We start from the raw sequence: 20,833 nt of genomic DNA on the forward strand, positions 1-20,833 counted from the left end.
CAAGAACTTCAAACCTATGTCTTTTTTTTAATATTTGTATAGATTATCTATTTAATTACTTAAAAATGTGGATCAACTCCAGTTACTATTGTCCATCTGATATTCAAACCTTTAAAATAAAAGCAATCCCAGTAAAATATAAAATACGAACCAAAATCGATGTGTTCATCCAATTCCCATACAAAGTCCGGTACAATCCATTTATATTCACTAAGATCAGGAAACATATCTCTCCATTGATCATATGTCTAAAAATAATAGAAAGTAAAATTAGCAAAGAATCGATAGGTGTCAAAAACTTAACAAAAGAATAAACACATCAATCATACCTTGCCAACATACTTTGGCACACATTAATACGAGACGGCAAAACACTCAGTATATTTGTTTTAAAAATTACTGCAAAATAATTTCTAGTGTTCTCACTTTTTTAGCTGTGTATCCACCGCCAACAGCAGATCCCAACACAAGATAACGGAGTTTCAACACCCGCGATGCCAGTCTAGCGATCCAAAAGTTACGTTTAATTTGGTATCCATAACTGGCTGGCAAAAGTCTGCTTCTCCTTAATGGGAGACGTGACAAAGATGAATAGTATTTAGTCGAGGTCCTGGGTAATGGCTTCTGATTTCTTAATCTTGAAAAAGAATATTGGTGAACTCTACGGGAATGTAGCTTCTGCAAGGGGAGTTTGGCTTCTTCAAGAGAACGCTTATTTATCAAACTCCGGCACACAGTGCTAAAATAAAAAATATAAAAAAGGTTGGTAATTAACACATACATATTGTTCACTCACGTATATGACACAGAGTGCAGAAAATAAACATACAAATGATGGTGACACTCACTGCTACAGAAGGCAAATACAATGTGATATATGGTGGATTCTCTTTTAAATTTAGTTTTGTTATTTAATGAAATCTAAAAATTAAAGCCCCACTCCACATAGCTATTTGTGTCTGGAGTCTGTCATATTTGTAGCAGTTTATAGTAGAAATCGTCACTTTTAGAATTGGCAGAAACACCTCCCTGGCTGTCACTAAAACAGCCGGGGAGCATATATTCTGCTTCTGTTAGCTCTATAGAGCTAACAGAAGTAAAAGGCGAGCTCGGCTACTGCAAGTCTGCATTCCCACCTTCTAAAAAAGCAGGATTACAGCTCTTTAAGGCATAGAAAAGTTGCAATTGCATGCGTCCTCACAGCAATTGCAACTTTTTGGTTTATTTCCTGGCACAGTCTGAAAATCTGTGCCGGGGAAAGAATAAAGAGCTCATATTAAGAGCTAATATTATTTATGTGTTAATCCAATTGTAAAATGGTTTAACACTAAAAGATAAGATGGCGCCAGGGGACACTCCAGGCACCATAACCTTTTCATTTGTTCCTTTAAATTCAAACAGGAAAAGTGTTATATATATATATATATATATATATATATATATATATATAGTGTGTTTATTTATATATGCATCACCATAATACCTGAAACTACTACATCTTAAATGGTTAATCCAAGCACCATGACCACTGCAGTGATTAAAAGTGGTCATGTTGCTTGGAGTCTGTGAAACGCTGAACATACACAGATATATGACTTTGTTGCAGGAGCTGTAACTCCACCTTGAATTTCATCATTAGCTCCCTGGTACAAGTGTTTCTGGCTGACTAATGTCAATTTTGAGAGTACTGGACGTCTGTTGCAGATGACCAATGTTGGCAGGGCTCCCTCCATGCTGCCCAAGTCCTTACCTCAGACTGTCATCATTGACATCCCTCCCTCTACAACAAGGGGAAGTGATGTCACCTTTTTACGTTTTGAATGGAGGATGAAGAAAGTAAGAGTTACAATGCCCAAATATAGTGTAACACCTTACACTATATAGTGTAACCAACTTTGTTCCTTGATGTCCCACTTTTAGGGACACTAGGGAACTGTCCTCAAAAGCATAGCGTGCACACGTCATCATTCACCCGAGGCTTATTGCTTATGGGACCTCTCCTTATTCTGGTTGGGTCTGCCCTAGTTTTGGGCAGCACATTTGTGACATTCACACCACTGGCATGCCAATCAGTGCCCCATAAAGGGGGTCATGCTAATGTAGTGGTTTAGGTGCACAGAACTTGTTCTTTTTGTCTGGCAATGTTTACTTTTGTCAGAGAACACAACTAGTGGCTGTCAGATTGACTGCCACTAAAGGCAGTTCCTCATGAATATCTTCAAAAATTGAAGGTGTTCAAATTAGGCGTCCTCATGCACATGCAACACGATGAAGCCTAACACTGCTAAATGTTTATCACTGAGAAGTATTGGATTCATTGTTTCTCTGTGAGAAATGTCAGATTGGCAGAGCATGGCAATTGCCATAAATGCACCATAAGTCTTCAATTTGTCTCAATAAGAAGCATTGAATTGGACCAAGATCATAATAACTAAACTCAAATGAGGGTGACAGCCCACCCAGTGCTGGATTACAGCTATGTTTAACAATTTTTATTTTATTAGTTTTATAAACCCAATTTAAAAATGAGGGTCCAGAAAATAAATGAATAAAGAAAATTAACTTAGGAGGAAAAAAGAAATGCATTTAATTGTAACTTTAGAGTGTTCCTTTAAATGTAGAGATATGACACTACAGCAGGACGTCGCTCAGCCTTTCGACTCTTTCAGTTAATGAGAATGTGCAATCATACAGCGGCTGGAGCTGAGATATAAGCTGTATTAAATGCAACACAAATATCAGCTATGTGTTTATACATCATGTGTGGATAATGGTCTAATCCATGTGTGCCTATCTACAGTCATAATCTGAGCCATTACTATGTGTTGAAATGTCTCCTTCCGGGGATGAGAGCTCGGTCAGGGGGTCAGGACACTCACCATGAGGCCCGCAGCATTATGTGTTCCCGGGGAGGAGATCGGAGCTCCCTCACAGCCAACCGAGCTGCCAAACAAGGGCACCCAGGAGCTGTCACCGCAGTTCTTCCGGGAAAAGAAAGGGGTAACGGGTTAGTAAGTCCGCACAGAAACAGGAGAGAGCGAGCCCGGGGTTCCGCATGAGAAAGGTTCCGATTACTGGAAATAATGATCGTACAGGATCCAGGTCGTGAGCAAAGACATACAGCAAGCATGTCTGTGCACGGGATGATAACTGATAGGGTAAAACACTGAGTCAGCTTGTCGGCGTTTCATTACTGAAATACTTTAACAAATAGTTCATCTACAATGCATATACAGATATAAAAATAACTCTAAATAAGACACAGCTAGTGGCTGTGAAAATGGGAAGGCGGTATACTGATTCCTCTTTAGATCTATAAAGGACAATTCACAGTGTAAAAGAGAGTTTTCTTCACTTTAAAAAATGGTCTCCATGGTGATTCTCCTTATATAGTGCTTTGCTACATAATAGTACCTGTTTTTAAATCTCAGAATCATACCTTCTCATGGATGTTGGAAGAGGGGATGCGGGTCTGATCCCCTCCCCCAAATCTAGTGGGGGGTTCAGAATATATATGTGTGTGTATATATATATATATATATATATATATATATATATGACAACCCTGACATTTGAAGCTAATCACTGTGCCCAATTTTATTTAGCTTAGGTTGTTTTGTTCAGCTCCTATGAGCAATTGTCATAATCGAAGATCTGTTTGATCGCTGGAAATAGTGATCTTCATAATTGTAAAGCAGCACATAGACTTTAAGAATTTACATATAATTCTGCCAATCCTAGAGCTCTAATTTTCTTTTCATAAACTCTAATTTTTATTAATTCCCCCAGATTACACTCTTATATGCGCATCAGATAGTAACAGGGGAGACCCCATTATTACATTTTTTTTTTTTAAATAGTCCGTCATCTGTTTCAGGGACTCAACATGTTGTATTCATAAAGTAGCACATCACTTTAAGACCTCTAAATTAGGAGGCATAATGTGACTCTAAATAAAAGTACAACCCTTACTATATTCTGTGTTATTTTTATGTTTAGTTACTTAAATTGCATGGATAATGGATACGTTTCTAATTAGGAAAAGAAAAGCTGGTGAAGATGACGTTTGCGATGAACAAAAAGTAGCGGCTATAGAGGAAACTATGCACGAATCCACTGTTGAACAGTCTGTATTACAACGTAAGAAGTTTAAAGGACAAATTTCCAAGCCTCATTTATACAATAAGCTTTATCTGAAACTGGGGTTCACATTTTCTGGTAATGAAAACAATCCCCGTCTCCAGTGTTTAGTATGTGTGAATATACTTCAAAATAAGAGTAGGGTACCAAACAAACTAAAGCTTAATTTTTGCTCAAAACAGAGCTCAGTGGAGTAGAAGTAGAATACTTTAATTGAGTTTTCAAAATCTATAAAGAAGCAGTCGGCATAATTCACAAAGAGAATGAAGAGATCGAAGAAAGCTCGAATGGTTTCTGAAATAGTTGCTGAAAACATGAAACCACACAGCATTGCCGAAACCACCACCATAAAGGAATGTTCATGTGCTATTGTTCGAACAATGTTTGAGTCAGAATTTGATATCAGTCAGTTAGCACAACTATTGTTTTTTTATACATTTCATTCATACTGACAGAATTATTGAGCAATTCTTGTGTTGCCTTGAACTTCCAATGAGAACTAGATGTTAAGATATATTTCAAACTTTAGATTGCTTCATGAAGTAAAATAATTTGTAATGGTTACATTGTGTAGGCATATGCAGAGATGGCACACCCTCAATGGTTGGTTCAAGAAAAGGTTTTTATAACTTTAGCTAAGTAGAATGAAAATATTCCAATTACTCATTGCTTTTTACATTGCAGAGCACTAGTTGCGCAAACCATTGAAAATTAATTAAGAAAAGTTATAGAAAAAGTGGTTTAAATAGTCAGTTACATTAAAAGTAGACCTCTTCAAACAAGATTATTTGCTTATATTTGTGAACAGATGGGGTAAGGTTTATGAAGCTTATACTACACAGACATAGACACAGACATGCTTTGATGTGTATACGAATTGAGGGAAACGATGCTTAAACTTTTTGTAAAATTATTTTTGGAAAATAAGCAAAAGGAATTCTGTGATCTCATTCAAAACAAACTTTGGTGCACAAAATTGGCATATATTGCTGACATATTTGAATAAAATTAACACCAGTGTTCAAGGAAAAGGAGAATATTTCTTAACAGCGGTAGATAAAATTTGCTCTATAAGAAAGACAAAATAGCAATTTGGAAAAGGAAAGTGAAAGAAGGACATTTTGAAATGTTTTCCAAAACTGCTTAGTGTGAGCTAAAATGTGATATATGGTCGCTAATTGTTGACCATTTTAACCATCTGACCATTGCTCTGAGAGAATGTTCATCATTACTTCCCAAATGTTGAAATCCAAGATTATGATTAGATCAGAAATCGCTTTCTTTCAACTGCAACGGGGAATTTTTAACTTAAAAATAAAAAAATTATTAAAGTCTGTTAATGATGTATGAAGAGGGAGACTTAGCTTTTGGATTCGCTTTCAAAAATGCATCCAAACGTAAAGGGACACTATAGTCACCGGAACAAATACAGCTTATTGAACTCGTTCTGGTGAGTAGAATCATTACCTTCAGGCTTTTTGCTGTAAACATTGTATTTTCAGAGAAAATGCAGTGTTTACATTACAGCTTAGTGATAACTTCACTGGGCACTCCTCAGATGGCTGTTAGAGATCCTTCCTGGGTCATGACTGCCTAAAATGCATCCAAACATTCAGTGTCTCCACCCTCTGCATGCAGACACTGAACTTTCCTCATAGAGATTCATTGATTCAATTCATCTATATGAGGAGATGCTGATTGGCCAGGGCTGTGTTTGAATCATGCTGGCTCTGCCTCTTTGTCAGTCTCAGCCAATCCTATGGGGAAGCATTGTGATTAGATCAGGCTACCACTTCTGATGATGTCAGAAGACTGCTTGTTTTTCTGAGTCTAACAACATGCAGAGCTACAGCTTCAGGCTTGAATACAGTAAGATTTGTTACTATATTCATGGAGGCATGAGGGGCCCAGGGGGGCTTGATGGTGGTTTTAACACTATAGGGTCAGGAATACATGTTTGTGTTCCTGACCCTATAGTGATCCTATAAATAAAAAAATAAAAACGGAGTTTAAAAAATGTTCTGCAGTTTTTTACTACATACATTTGTGAAGAGTCCTTTGCAAGGATGGCAAAATGAAAGACACTGAAATGTGTGAGCTTAAAAATGCTTGTTGATGAAATGAGAGTGTCTGTATCTAATATTCCACCAATATTATTCTATCAACTTCATACATCTCATTAAAATGGCAAGTAGTTATTGGTTTTATTAAAATTCCTTTAATTCTTGCACATATTTACATATTGTTACTCATAAAAGACAACAATCTTTAAAATGTGTGTTATTATCTTACAAATCATGTAGTTTTTAAAATTTTACATGGAAGGTTTTCATGGGATATGTTGTGTCCCCATACATTTCGTTATTACAATTAACGTGTGTCCGTATCTCTTATAAGGGGCTAGTAGTTTAGCCTCCAGTTTGCTAGTAAAACTGAATTACCATGTTGCAAAATGATGCATGTCTAAAAAGTGTGTCAAAAACATGGAAAGTTTGGAAAGTGCTGATTTAGAGGATATCTGCCCATAGGGAGCACAGATCCTGTGTCCTCATTTCTTCTTATGGTACTAAATTACCAACCAACCAGGGAATGGCAAATGGAAAAGGACGGAGGCACAATGGGATGAGTTGGTGTTATGGGGCAGAGTCACACCGGGGTGTTTTAGAGAGACGTGTAGTAGATGGTAAGAGGTACAAAATGAAAGGGGAGCGATGGGTTGTTGCAACCGTGACTACACACAATGACACTAGAGACATTTGAACTGTGCTCCATGCCACCCAAGGCTAAAACCAATAGAGCCAGCTGAAATGGATGCCTAGTTATCCTCACCCTAGGAGGGTAGCACTGACCCTGTACTTTTTTCTTCTGTATCTACAGTCTCAACAGCATCCTAGGAACCCGCAAATGGCAAAGTATTTGCTACTAAACAATATATACCGCAGAACCGCAGTTATCTGACATTAAGAATTTTGTTTGAGGCTGATCTTAACAAAGGTAACAAATGTATTAAGTGTTAATACAGCATGGCTTGGTGTTGATACAGCAATGGTGGAGTTTATAAATATAGGTTAATGTAATACTCTGAATTGAATCAAAGATTTGATCATCGTGTAATTCATGGGTAGTCAACCTGGTCCCTACCGCCCACTAGTGGGAGGTTTGGGATTTCAGATGGGCAGTGGTGGGTTCTGTAGAAAACTCCAGGTGGGCCTAGTTCCTTTCATCTCCCCTGCCGGCCCATGCAGAGCCAGCCTTGCTGTAAGCCCTCTCGGGCTGGCGATGAGATCAAAAATGTTTCACACTGGACCGCTGGCACTTAGTTTCAGCAGAGGGAGGGAAGGGCCTGGGAGCCTCTGTGTTCCTCCTGCGAGCAGGCTGGTCAGAGCGTTGCAGCGCGTTACCATGGCAGCGCTCCGATACAGTTCTGTGCTCGCAGGAGGACAGGAGAGTCCGCCTACAGCCAGAGGAGCTGCAGGCTAAAGTGACCATGCCACCAATGGACCACCAGGACTTGCATTATGTACCCCCTTGCTGGTAAAAGGTAAGAAGAAGGGAGGGGAAGACATTAAGATAGATTTTCACATCTCACCCACCTACACACAGCATAGACCCTATGCACCCTTCACAAATAAACACACACTACACTCCTCACCCACACTACCCCGTCACAAACTACACCCCTCTCACACACAGAATGCCCCCTCACACACACACTGCACTCCTCTCACACTGCACCCCTCACATATAAACACTGCACCCCTGACACACACATACACAGCAACCCTAACAGACACACTCACACACACACACCACCACACACTGCCCCCTCACACATACTACATCTCTCAAACACACACACTACACCCTTCACACATACCCCACCCTACAGACACACATAGAAAAAAAGTGGAATAGAAAATAGAAAAAATAGATACATTTAAGTACATATTTCTCCTCTCTAAAAAAAACACAAACAAAAACATACTTGCGCTATAAAATGAGTTACTGCAGCACTGGTGGGCGGTAAGGAAATTTTACCATCAACAAAGATACAAAAGTGGGCGGTAGGTATTAAGAGGTTGACTACCCCTGGTGTAATTAATAGAACACAGAGTGTGTTGGACTTATTACATCATATGTGCAGAAGGGGCTGTAAAATTCACCTCAGGGTTGAAGCCACTGATCTTTTTTGCCACCTAGCAACGCCCCCGAAAAAAAGACTCTCTCTCAAAGTAAACGGAAATGGCATCACCTGGCAGCATATGAAATATATATGTAAGAGGATAGAGTGGCTGGAAATAGACTAGAGAGGATGAAGAAAAGACTGAAGTCTAAATAAAAGAGAAGAGGAGAGATGAGGACAATAGTGTATTTTAGGGAAGAATAAAAATGGACAGCAAAAGATATAAGATCATCAGAGTGTTTATATAGGCCTTGATTTAATATTTTTGGATAAACTTTTAAAATACCCTATATACTCGAGTATACGTATTATACTTAATTGAGGCCATAGTTCGGATAAGTGTTATCATAGGTGGGTCTTTGTGTCTTAATTTAGCTAATTTAAATTTCTGCTGATGAGGGGTTTTGTCATGGGGCATTAATCATTTTACGTTTAGATTTTTTTTCTAGTGTATTATATTAAATTCTTTATCTTGCAGCATCAGAGAGTCTGAAACATTCCTTTCCAAGGAAAAGAGAGAAAAAATGTATCTTATGTCCAGACTACAGATCCAAGTTATTGGATCTGTGTATGGATTGACTCACCCTTATTGCAGATGAACAGATTCCTCAAATAGTGATACCTCATTATGGAAAAATTATCAATGAGCACATCGCTGAACCCGCGTCATTCCTTCACACAATGCTGCACATCCTTCTTGCGCCATTATTGACACAGTGCATCCTTCCCGCATCCATCCGCAGTTTCTTTCCTATGCTCTAAATCATGGAGCTATTTAATAAACTCAGTGGGTCTAAGTTATTCACTAATCTGTACTTATGAGGTATCTATAATTTGGTCAGTATCAGAGAGGGAGATGAATGAATGAAGGAAGGCGTTTAGCCAGAAATATGTATTATGTGTATATAGTTATGGTTTTTGGACTCTGTAGTGCCTAGGCTATAACTATATCCTGAGCTTGTATTCTCCAGATTGACCCTGGCTTCTGATCTTGGCTCCTCTCCTTGTTTATTCTGACCCCTGGCATCCTCTGGCATCCTCTTACCATGGCTACTCCTCGACTGTCCTTTTGTTTGTGCCCTTGCCTGTACTGCGAATTGGAGCGCTTTTCCTGCCAAGCCCCTGTGCACAGTTTCACAGCCCAGGTGGCTTCTTACCTGGTCACCTTAGACTGTGTTTATCTGCAAGGGGGAGCATACATCTCTGCACTTCGGACTTCAACTCACTTCAACACTCATGTGGAGGGGTAACATTTTAATACTGGAGAATAGAGAACCACATGTCTGGGCTTAAAGCAGATAGCATTAATGATGTGGTAAAGTGTATAAGAGACAGATGCGAATATTCTATACCGGCATGTCGGCAACATGTGTGCCAGTCGGTAATGTCGGGTCCTGGAAGGTCTCACATGGCTCAGGTTCTGCTCAGATAGCGGCACGGCAATACAGACCTGTGCAGACTGAACCTATTTTTTGGAATGTATAATGAATATCTGCCTACTGATTGTACAGATGTTGCATTATGTTTCTTACTACATGCGTGTCCTCTAAATAAAAAAAGTATTGTTATGAATTCTGTGGCGGACCTGGCATCAGTCCCATAGTGAGTTCTTGCAAACATTTCTGTATCCCCCTGTTATTGACTTAGAACACCGACCACCCCTGGCTGTTAACGGCAATTAAAGAGTACTTGAGTGGTTTTTGAGTGCTATTTTGTCTCCCGAACGCAGGCAGCGATACTTGGTCGTAGAGTGCGTGGAACTAATATCAGCTACACGTTCTCGCAAACCCCTGTCAAGATGGTACTGCTGCTTGTATGCTTTCCCGAACAACTACACAAACCACTTTCGGGAGATTTGATCTACTGAATGGGGGGAGCATTCACTGCTTAAAAGCCTGGGGGAGCATTCGTCAGTGTTTGTGCAGGAATTCCCGAACCAAGACCGGCTATATCCCTGGATTCTCTTGAACTCTTTTAGAGCATCACCTTGTGGCCGGCCGGTCAAAACTTCTCCTGAATAGCGATCCCGTTCCACTGAACCAATCTGAGCGCTTTTCAGATATGTTGTGGGCTCAGTTTCAGACTATTCAGGGATATAATAATTGTAGGGTTCCTCTACTGTTTTATTATGTTTTTGGGGTGTTTTATAAAAGTTTATGTATTTCATGTAACTGAGAGATAATTGAGTTATCTAAAATTTCCAGCTCAATTCCCTGTAAACTTGTCATGGAGACCCCATGGCATAAAAAGCCATGTGTTGGCTAATAAAAATCAGTTGACTCCCAGAACTGTGTGTCATCCAGTTACTGGGGGAATGGGCTATACTCACCAACCAGCGCTTCCCTTCCAGCTCCAGAGGATTACAGCAGAGATACTCAGTCTCAGCATTGCAGCTCCGCTACAATTGGTGGGAGTAGTGGGATCCAGATCTCACAGCGGAAGGAAGCCATGGTTCGGTGGATAGTAACAGCGCGAATGGAAGGCAAATGGAGACGAATTACTCCGTTCTCAAACTAAAAACATTAAAAGAGATCTTGGAAGCAAGGGGTAAGGTAGCCAGCAACAAAGCAAAAGCTACTTTTATCGGCAAATTAATGGAGGGAGAACGAGCCAGCAGTGCTACACCTCTACCAGCTATGGATGAAAAGGAATTCCAGAGGGAATTAAGGATAAGGCTGGCATTTTACAGTGGAACTCCCTCAGATGAAACATTGACCAGGGTGATGGATGAATCACAGGCATACATGCTGACCAAAGAGCAGCAGGCAAACCAGCTATGACTAGCAGACCGGCAATTCAGGGAACGATCCCCAGGAATGTTCACCAACCAAGAAGGTAAGCCCAAAATACCCTACAACGCATTGAAAACATTCTCAGACACGAAGGATGAAATAGACGGCTTTCTCCAAGATTTTGAAAGATTGTGCCACCTACATAACATCAGCCGTGAGGATCGAGTACCACTCTTGGCTGGAAAACTATCCGGTCATGCAGCAGAGGGGTACAGGGCAGTACCTGATTAAGACAGTAGTCATCTTAGCCCGGTATGCTATCACACCAGAGGCATACCGATGACGATACCGGGAACTACGGAAGCTAGAAAAAGATTTCCCATACAGAGTGGGCTTGCAGGCTACAACGAGCCGCAATTAGATGGGTGCAAGCGCACCAGGCTATGACAATGGAGGAACTACTACAGCTTATGGTACTGAAGCAGTTCTTCGATGGACTAGCCCCAGAAGTACAACAATTAGTAAGGGGCCGCAACCCCTTACCCTCACAGATGCAGCCAGGCTGGCAGATGAACACCAGGACACCCGAAGCCAACAAAAAAACCAACTCCGACTGGTTCACAGACCAGCTGTACCCACGGCAGGACCACCAGCACCACAGCGCAACAGAGGTATGATTCAACCCACACCTTCCCGTTTCCAACCTCGCAGCAACATCCAGTGCCAACAGAACAGGAACCGCACACCATGGATTCGGCCCAGCCCACCACCAGAGAACAGAGGAGCTGCCCACTGCTACCATACGGAGGCAGCCCCCCAGAGTTCAGTCCCTGACCCTGCTGAAGAGCACTGGAGTATTCTACATGAGGCCGACCCAGCCCAAGCCGCTTCAGAAAACCGGTAACACCACAGGCAAACATTATGCCTAGAGGGGGAAAATGTCCAGGGACTTCAAGACACTGGTGCCACTGTAACTCTGGTGAAGCGCCATCTGATACCTGATTCAGCACGCACAGGAGGATCATTAGCTGTGTGGGTCGCAGTGGAGCAGTGCACCGTTTACCGCCTGCCAGGGTACATTTGAATTGGGGTGTGGGGGCAGGAATTGTGGAAGTTGAATTAATGTAGTTACCCGCAGATGTACTGCTGGGAAATTATTTGGGCACCTTATGCCGGGTGGTGACAGGGTAGGTTTCTGGTATGTTCTGAGGTACAAAGGCCTTTGTACCTCAGAACATACCAGAAACCTACCCTGTCACCACCCGGCATAAGGCTCGCACCATGGACCAACGCTCATACTCTGAGGCTCAGGAAAGAGTTAACACCCCACCCATAGAAACTTTTCCCTGGGATGCCCCTGTTGAGTTTAAAAGGAGGTAGCCCTAGACCCCACACTCCAAGTATATATGGGCCAAGTCACCTCCAGTCAGACAAGATTCGAGGAAGAAGGATACTCCTGGGATAAAGGATTATTGTACAGAAATACAGAGAGGATAGTGTCTGGGTCAGTACCAATCACCACTAGACAGTTAGTCATGCCCAAAGGTACAGGCAGTAGCTGCTCCGGATAGCACACAATATTACACTATACGGACACTTGGGAGTCAGCCAGACTAAGTGTCCGACTGACTCAAAACGTTTTCTGGCCAAGGATCTCTAAGGATATCCGCCTTCTGTGACACCTGCCAGAGGGTAGGAAAGAGGGGAGACCACTGCAGGGTGGCTGTGGATCTTATAGGGCCCTTATGCGAAGCATAGTCCGTCCGGCAAGAAATACATCTCGACCATAGTGGACTATGCCACTAGGTACCCGGAGGCGGTGGCACTGACTAATATACAATTGCTAAGATGGTCGTGTAGGCCCTGATGTGAATATTCTCCCTAATGGGTTTTCCTTGGGTACCCAGTTTACCACAGAAGTCACCTACCAACTCTGGAGGTTCTGCAGCATTAAGCCCATTTTGAGCTACCCTTATCCAGACAAACTGAACTAAAGAAATGATCTGTGAGCACCCCGGACATCCCCAAGACGATCCGTTGGGATCACACTGTGTATGCCGGTTTGTGGTTACGGGGGAGCTGTGTGGTGAACCTGGCATCAGTCCTTGGGGTTGCCTGAACCAATATTGAGTTCTTGCAAACATTTCTGTATCCCCTTGTTCAGGAGCCAAACAGAACTTGTGTGGTCCCCCCTGTTATTGATTTAGAACACTGCCCACCCCTGGTTGTAACCGCAATTAAGGAGTACTTGAGTGCTTTTCCTGGGTGGGGTTTTGTCTCTCGAACGCAGACAGTGGCACTTGGTCTTCGAGTGCGTGGAACTAATTTCGGCTACACGTTCTCACAAAGCCCGGTCAAGATGGTACTGCTGCCTGTATACTTTTTTGAGCAACTACACAAACCACGTTTGGGAGATATGATCTACTGACTGGGGGAGCATTCACTACTTAAGAGCCAGGCGAAGCGTTTGTCCGTGTTCGTGCAGGAACTCTCAAACCAAGACCAGCTACAGGCCAGGATTAACTGAGAGTGTGAGCAGAGCGCACTCAGCCAATGAGCTAAGTCATATACTTTCATGAGTCACTACAGGGGGGCGAGGAGAGGCAATTATCTCTCCCTCCCAATTATGCTTAGCCCCTCCGCCAAACTTTCATGGCCGTTGAGGAGATCACAGATCTCCCTAACAAACCAGACCACCTGGTTGCCGAGGGGAAGAACCTTTTCTCCATCCTTCAATTGTATCAGAGTGTTGCCACACATTGCCACCGCAATGTAAAGCCCATATTTCCCCTGCTCCCGTAACAGCCCCTATCTTCCTGCACCCACTACAGCACCTATTATCCCTGCAGCCACTAAAGCCCATATCCAGGGCTTAACATAGGGGCTGATGGAGCTGCAGCCAGTGGTGTATTCTGGTTTTGTGCTGCCCTAGGCATCACAAAATTCAAGCATCCACCCACCCCCCCCCCCCCCCGTCTGAATTTCTTTTTCTGAAAGACACATGCCCTCATTGATGCCTGAACTGACATACACTCACTGACAGATACCAAGTCATTGTCACACACACTATTTAACCAACACACACTTTCACTGAAACATACTTATTCACAATTACACTAACTCACAGTTACACACACATGAACACTCACTGACAGACACAAATGCACACTCACGAACAGACTGTCATGGGAGTTGTACCCCAACATGCAGGAAAGAGGAAACCCACAAAAGTTGTATCCGAAAGACGTATTACCGAGCCTTAGTCAGATATAAAGCCGAGGTCAAACACAGGAAATCACAAGGGAATCTCTAGGACCACTAAAACAAAGATCTAACAAAAAAAACAGAATAGGGCAATGAATTGGGGCTAAAACAACCCTTAAATAGGCTTTCCTATGTTTTGATTGGTCCACGTCATCATTGCGACTCAAAATAGATTAGGATCGCAATGATGACGTGGTCGCTTTAAGAACAGGTTTGATGTCACGCCTACTTTCTATAAATTGATGCCTGCTGCGCAGCCACATGGATCAGTAAGACCGCATGGCAGGAGGAGGTAAGTATTAGCTACATCATGCTGTGTGGCCGCCTGCAGCGGTCGGACCATGTGGCAGGAGGAGGGCTGCGTGGCTCGAGGGAGGTGAGTACAGATACACACTCGCCGCCCGCCTTAATCATGAGCAGATACCAGCCTTGGGACCCCAAGGTGGCCAGCTCCTGGGCCCTTCAGGACCAGACTGACAAGGCATCTGCCAGGGCATTAGGGGGATGGCAAAAAAGCCACCCAAGGCAAATGCCTTGTCAGCCTCGTGCTAAATACAGCTCTGCCTGCAGCTCCAGATCCATGCCTATGGAATAGGCCCATTGATTTGAAAAACACTTTTTTAACGACTCTTTACATGCTCTTGCCAGGTGTGGACTGGCTGACAATGAAATTAGTTAAGCTACAACTGACTTTGCGCACTATGCATATGCTCTTGCTTTTGCTTCAATCTCTCTAACACTGTGGCATGTTCCCTTTCTTCTACACTCACTACATACACTTTTTCTCTGTCCCAGATTGTGTAGCAGGAGCTTCTGCCTGCTCGTAAGAAGAGGAGAGGACCAGCGAGTGCTGGGCGACAGTCCTTAGAAAGCATAGAGCTACTGCTTCATTAGACGCATTTATGCCAAGCTCCGGGTGCTTTCACGCCAGACTGACCATCTAATTCTTCATGCAGACATGCCCCTTTTTTGGACATGTTTGTCCCTTTGGACGGTTCTGATTATGTGATTCACATTAGTGGCCCACCCTTTTACCTCGCCCACCGAAATCCTGCTTCACTGGACACTGCTGTTAGGGGGTATGGATTTACTTGAAAGATGAAATCGAGAGATTAGCATAGGGTGTGTTTTCTGAAAGCTATATCCTGTGAGATTCCCTCTAGCACCACCTCCATCAGCCTTTATTCCCCTTGCGACAACCTACCACAGTCTTGATTCCTCTTGCGACCTCTACTACTATGGTTGAGTACAACTAATGTAAGCACGTGTACCACATTTCATTAGAGTATAATCCAAGGGATTTTCTTTTTATTTTGTAAAAGGTGAACATTAATACATAATAACACACTCCTAATTTCATTAATATGCACAAACATACATTGATATACACAAACAAACTGTAACTGATCATTTTCACCCAGCTAATAAGCAATCAAAATGCAAAGGTGCAGGTAGAGACCTGTATAAAAGGACAAGGAGGCAAAGTAGTCCAGCATTAGGAAGTGCCTGGGCACACCTAGCACAACTCTTGAGCCAGCATGTGGCAAAGAAACAAACCACGTGACCTTATTATAAAAATATACTAATGTTATTTAATGCACAAATTAACACAATTGTGGAATAAACATTGAGATAGGACATTTAGGGGAATGTTTTCTCTGTAGTAAATGCTTATAATCACTTAAAGAACCACTATAGTGCCAGGAAAACAAACTTGTTTTCCTAGCACTATAGGGTCTTTAGGTCCCCCCCACCCTCAGGGCCAGATTAAGAGCCCAGTGGACCTGGTGCTGACAATTATGATGGGCCTAATTACAAAATCTTATTGACCAAAAACACTAAAACAGTCCTACCTCCTAAGCGTCATGTATCTGATGGAGATGGTGCTGTAGGGAAACTCATAGGATGTAGCTATAGGAAAACACATACCCTATGCTAATCTCATGCTTTCATCTGTCAAGTAAACCCATTCCCCCTAACAGCAGTGTCCAGTAAAGCAGGAAGTCTGTGGATGGGGTAAAAGGGTGGGCCACTGACACAAATCACATAACCAGAACTGCCGAAAGGGGCGAACATACACAAAAAGGGGGCATGTCTGTGTCCCAATGTCTCCCAATCCCTTAGTGTCTGTGTCCCCATGTCACTAGGGGACATTGAAAGACATTGGGACACTGGGAGACATGGGGACACTGAGATACTAGGGAACACTGGGAGACCTAGGGACACTGAGACTCTTGGGGACACTGGGAGACATGGGGACACTGGGAGACATGGGGCACTGAGATATATAGGGGACACTGGAAACTTGATAAAGACCTGGGTACAGGTCAAAACATTGCGTTGTCCAATAAACCTGCTTAACTCTATCACAGTGAGCGCCTGAGATTTTTTTATTTTATACGAGGGGACACTGAGACACTTGGGGGCACTGTGAGACATGGGGGCACTGGGAGACTAGGGGATTCTGAGAGACTAGGGGACACTGAGACACTAAGACACTAAGGACACTGAGATACTACGGACACTGAGAGACACCAGGGACACTGGGAGACATGGGGCACTGAGACACTCTGATACATAGCGGACACTGTGATACATAGGGGACACTGGAGACTTGATAAAGACCTGGGTACAGGTTGAAACGTTGCAGTGTCCAATAAACCTGCTTAAATCTATCACAGTGAGTGCCTGAGATTTTTTCTTTTATAATAGGGGACACTGAGACATTGGGATACTGAGACACTGGGAGACTAGGTGACTTTGGGAGACTAGGAAACACTGAGACACTAGGGACAGTGGCACACTACGGACACTGAGAGACACCAGGGACACTGGGAGACATGGGGATACTGAGATGCTAGTGACACTGGCTGAGAGACATGGAGACACTGGTAGTGCCCCATTTCTCCCACGTTTCAAAGTTGCCCAGTGTCCCCATGTTGCCCAGTGTCCCCATGTAGCCCAGTGTTCCCATGTCGCCCAGTGTCCCCTAGTGTTTGTATCCCCTTGTCTCTCAGTGTCCGTTAGAGTTTTGTCCCCATGTCTCCCAGTGTCCAGATGTCACTGGGACACTGTGAGACTTGGGGACACTGAGACACTGTGAGAGACATGGGGACACTGAGAGACACCAGGCACACTGGGAGACATGGGGACACTGAGAGACTCCAGGGACACTGGGAGACACTGGGACACAGACACTAGGGACACTGACTGGGAGACATGGGGACACTGAGAGACTAGGGGGCAGTGGGAGACATGGGGCCACTGTGTCCCTTGTGTTTCAAGCTCCCCATGTTCCCCAGTGTCCCTATGTCTCCCAGTGTCCCAATGTCTCAGCGTCCCCAAGTCTCTCACCGTCCCCCTGCTGTCTGGACTCTATGTGTAGAGCTACACCCCCTGCGGATCAGTGAGTAGATAGAGGCAGGGAGGGAGATTCTATAACTTCTTATCTCTGCCTCTCTCCACACAAACAGCGATCCCTACTGGCCGGCACTGGTATTGCAGAATAATATCTGTTTATACTGAGACAGACATTTGTATTGCTGGTATTACTGCTCCATCAGCTCCTATGTTAATCCGGCCCTGCCTTCAGGGTCCCACTCCCGCCGGGCTGAAGGGGGAGGAAGGGCTTAATCACTTACCTTTCTCCAGCGCTGGGCTCCCTCGGGGCTTGGGAAATCTTCTCCATCTTCCGACGTCAGGGCTGAATGCACAGGTGTGGCAAGAGCCGCGCGCGCTTTCAATCAGTCCATAGGAAAGCATTTCTCAATGCTTTCCTATAGACATCAGCGTCTTTTCACTGTGATTTTCACAGTGAGAAAAAAAAGTTTCTCTGAAACTGCTATGTTTACAGCTGCAGGGTTAGCAGATGGTCCTTTATATAGTGGACTATAGTGGTCCTTTAAACAGTTTGCCGAAAAAAAATGAGGGGGGAAAGCAACATCCATAGATTTCCATAGACTAATTGTACAATAACCAATACAATAAATAGTATTATTATTAATATCGCTTAAAAAGTAACTGACTTCGAATTCCTCCTCTAAGCAATGAACAATAAAGTTTGTTGCAAGAAAATCTATGAAAGAAAGCTGATGTATTTCAAGAAAATGCATTGCCGGTTTGCAATCAATTAATTTTTATTCATTCAAATTTCATTGAAAGCTGAAGTTGAATTAACTTTGTTTTCTAAAAGTGAAATCATTTGTACTCATATAATGTTGCAAAGTTGCAAGCGAGCAGATTCTGCCCACAAGAAAACAATACATTGCTCCCTGAACAATCTAATGGGCAGAGATAAGAGAGACAAGTAATTTTCCTCTAAATAAATGCAATTCAAATGATATTTAAACAAACCTTAACTTCAGAAAACTTGCCCTTATCTACTCACAGAAACACTAATACGTATGAACTAAACTGCCCTTGTATGCATCTGCAATTTTGTTTTCTGGTACAAATCAGTCACAAACTGATCAATAAGAGTACATTTTAACCCCTTAAGGACACATGACGGAAATATTCCGTCATTATTCCCTTTTATTCCAGAAGTTGTGTCCTTAGGGGGTTAAAGACGCCATAGTGAGATTTCACAGTCACTTGTCAAATACACTGTTTTCAATCTAATGGAAAATAAACTAACCACAAACTAAACAACACACACACATACAAATGGGTCTCGCCACATAGTAAATAGCTTAATTGTTTATGTTAATGGAGAAGATTTTCAGGATTATGAAAGCATGTCTGTAAATAAAGCGTTTCCTGTTCAAATAAAATAAGTTACCTGGAGCTGAAAAATATACTGATAATCATAAATTACAATTATAAGAGTATCTTTTCATTATTCACACATTCCACTATAGACTTGATACTTCATATAATTGAATTAAAGTATTGATATTACAATGCTGAGAAATAATCTATTTTTTTATGTTCTGTATTATATATGGCTTTGTTCATTAGCTAGTTTAGTGTGGAACTTTACTGTACTATACATTTATACAATTAGTTACCAGACACACTGTATAATGTCTCCTGGTTCAAGGTTTTTGTTTATATATGCATTTTAAGTCTTGTTATTAAGGTTCTGGTTAAAGCACCATACTGTATGATGATGTACCTCATCAATTGTGTTTTTGGAACATTGGGATACACAAAACTCTCAAGCAAACTATATGGATAAGTCCCCTGTTCTAGGAATTAGAAAAATATATATCTTTTCAAGGAATAGTTTTTAGGCTGACATTTATAGCACAGTATGGGCATAATAAAATGCCAATTATATTATTTAGAATTTAAATGGTTGCTTTATCACTAAACATTTAAGATCCATAGTTGTCGGATAAGGTAATAAATACTGCCCAATTTAATCTCACCCAAGCCATGATCCCTTCCAATGAAGACTGCAGAGTTTCACTGTTGAGTGTCAGTGGTTATATCCATTGTGAGGAGAGGTTTTGGGTAATGACACTTCCTGGGCTATATTTTATTTTGCTTGTGTACATATATTGAGGAATACTCTTGATGAACTTGTTTAAATGTAGCTGAGTGCAGAGCCATGATATAGTCATCTGTATTACATTGTTCTATTGATACAATAAGTATTTTATGCTATATAAATACCACTTAGCAGGTGGCTGTGACTGATGCACTAACCAATGAATCTTTGTGATCTAACAAAAGAACTGCATAAATGTAGCTAATTAGAATTTTTCTGTTTGCCTATTTTGGCATCCATTTTAAAATACCCTTCTCAAATCACCACAATTAACTATATAGTGAAATAATCCAGCAGTGTAGAGGTACTGAATTGAGAGACACAGACAGGATTATTCACTAACCACCAAATTATAACAAATTAAGGCTTTGATTTAATGTTTTGGATAAGCTTTCTAACGACTTAATATTTTTGTATAAGCTTTTAAGGTGAGTTAATATTTAAAAAAAAATAATATTGACATATTGATAAAGTTTTTATCTTTGATATATATTTTAAAATATTTTAATATTTTCACTTTTCCAAATAATTTTCAAGGCTTATCCAAAATAATAAATCATTTGAAAAGCTTAACCAAAAATATTAAATCAAGACCGGAGTCTGAATGGCAAAATATAGGATAAAATAACTGATGAAGCCTTCAGGGAATATTACATGGACCTATGCCACCAATCCCAAGCCCAATGAGGAGAAGGGGCACGAACGCACCACCGAAGGGTCACGGACTACCTATCCCAATATGCCTCACGCAAGCTCACGCCAGACCTCGCGGAGGAGCTGGACGGTCCCTTGACTATTGAGGAACTCACGGCGGCTCTGAAGAAATCAAAACCCCATCAGGCACCGGGCCCTGACGGCCTCCCCCTGACGTACCTGCGGACTTACCGAGAGGTGCTCCTGCCGTGACTCCTAGCAAGCCTGAATGCCATACGAGACGGAGGAGCATTCCCGCATTCCCCTCAGACGCCCTGGCGGCAACGATCACGGTGATCCCCAAGGAAGGGAAAGATCCATCTGATT

General features: G+C 42.1%; 1 protein-coding gene across 4 annotated transcripts in view; it reads right to left on the reverse strand.

The window, feature by feature from the left end:
* Positions 1-2,987, reverse strand: part of OPA1 (OPA1 mitochondrial dynamin like GTPase) — a 75,513-nt gene extending 72,526 nt beyond the window's left edge. For all 4 annotated transcript variants that reach the window (XM_063442772.1, XM_063442770.1, XM_063442771.1 and 1 more), the window contains exons 1-3: positions 2,880-2,987; positions 427-739; positions 152-248 (exon numbers count right to left, since the gene is read on the reverse strand). In XM_063442772.1, coding sequence (XP_063298842.1) covers positions 152-248; positions 427-739; positions 2,880-2,896 — 427 coding nt within the window. In that variant the 5' untranslated portion in view covers positions 2,897-2,987. The remainder of the gene's footprint in view (positions 1-151; positions 249-426; positions 740-2,879) is intronic.
* Positions 2,988-20,833: the final 17,846 nt, after the last annotated feature.

This window comes from Pelobates fuscus, chromosome 2 (genome assembly GCF_036172605.1).
Source record: "Pelobates fuscus isolate aPelFus1 chromosome 2, aPelFus1.pri, whole genome shotgun sequence".
In the NCBI taxonomy this organism is placed as follows: domain Eukaryota; kingdom Metazoa; phylum Chordata; class Amphibia; order Anura; family Pelobatidae; genus Pelobates; species Pelobates fuscus.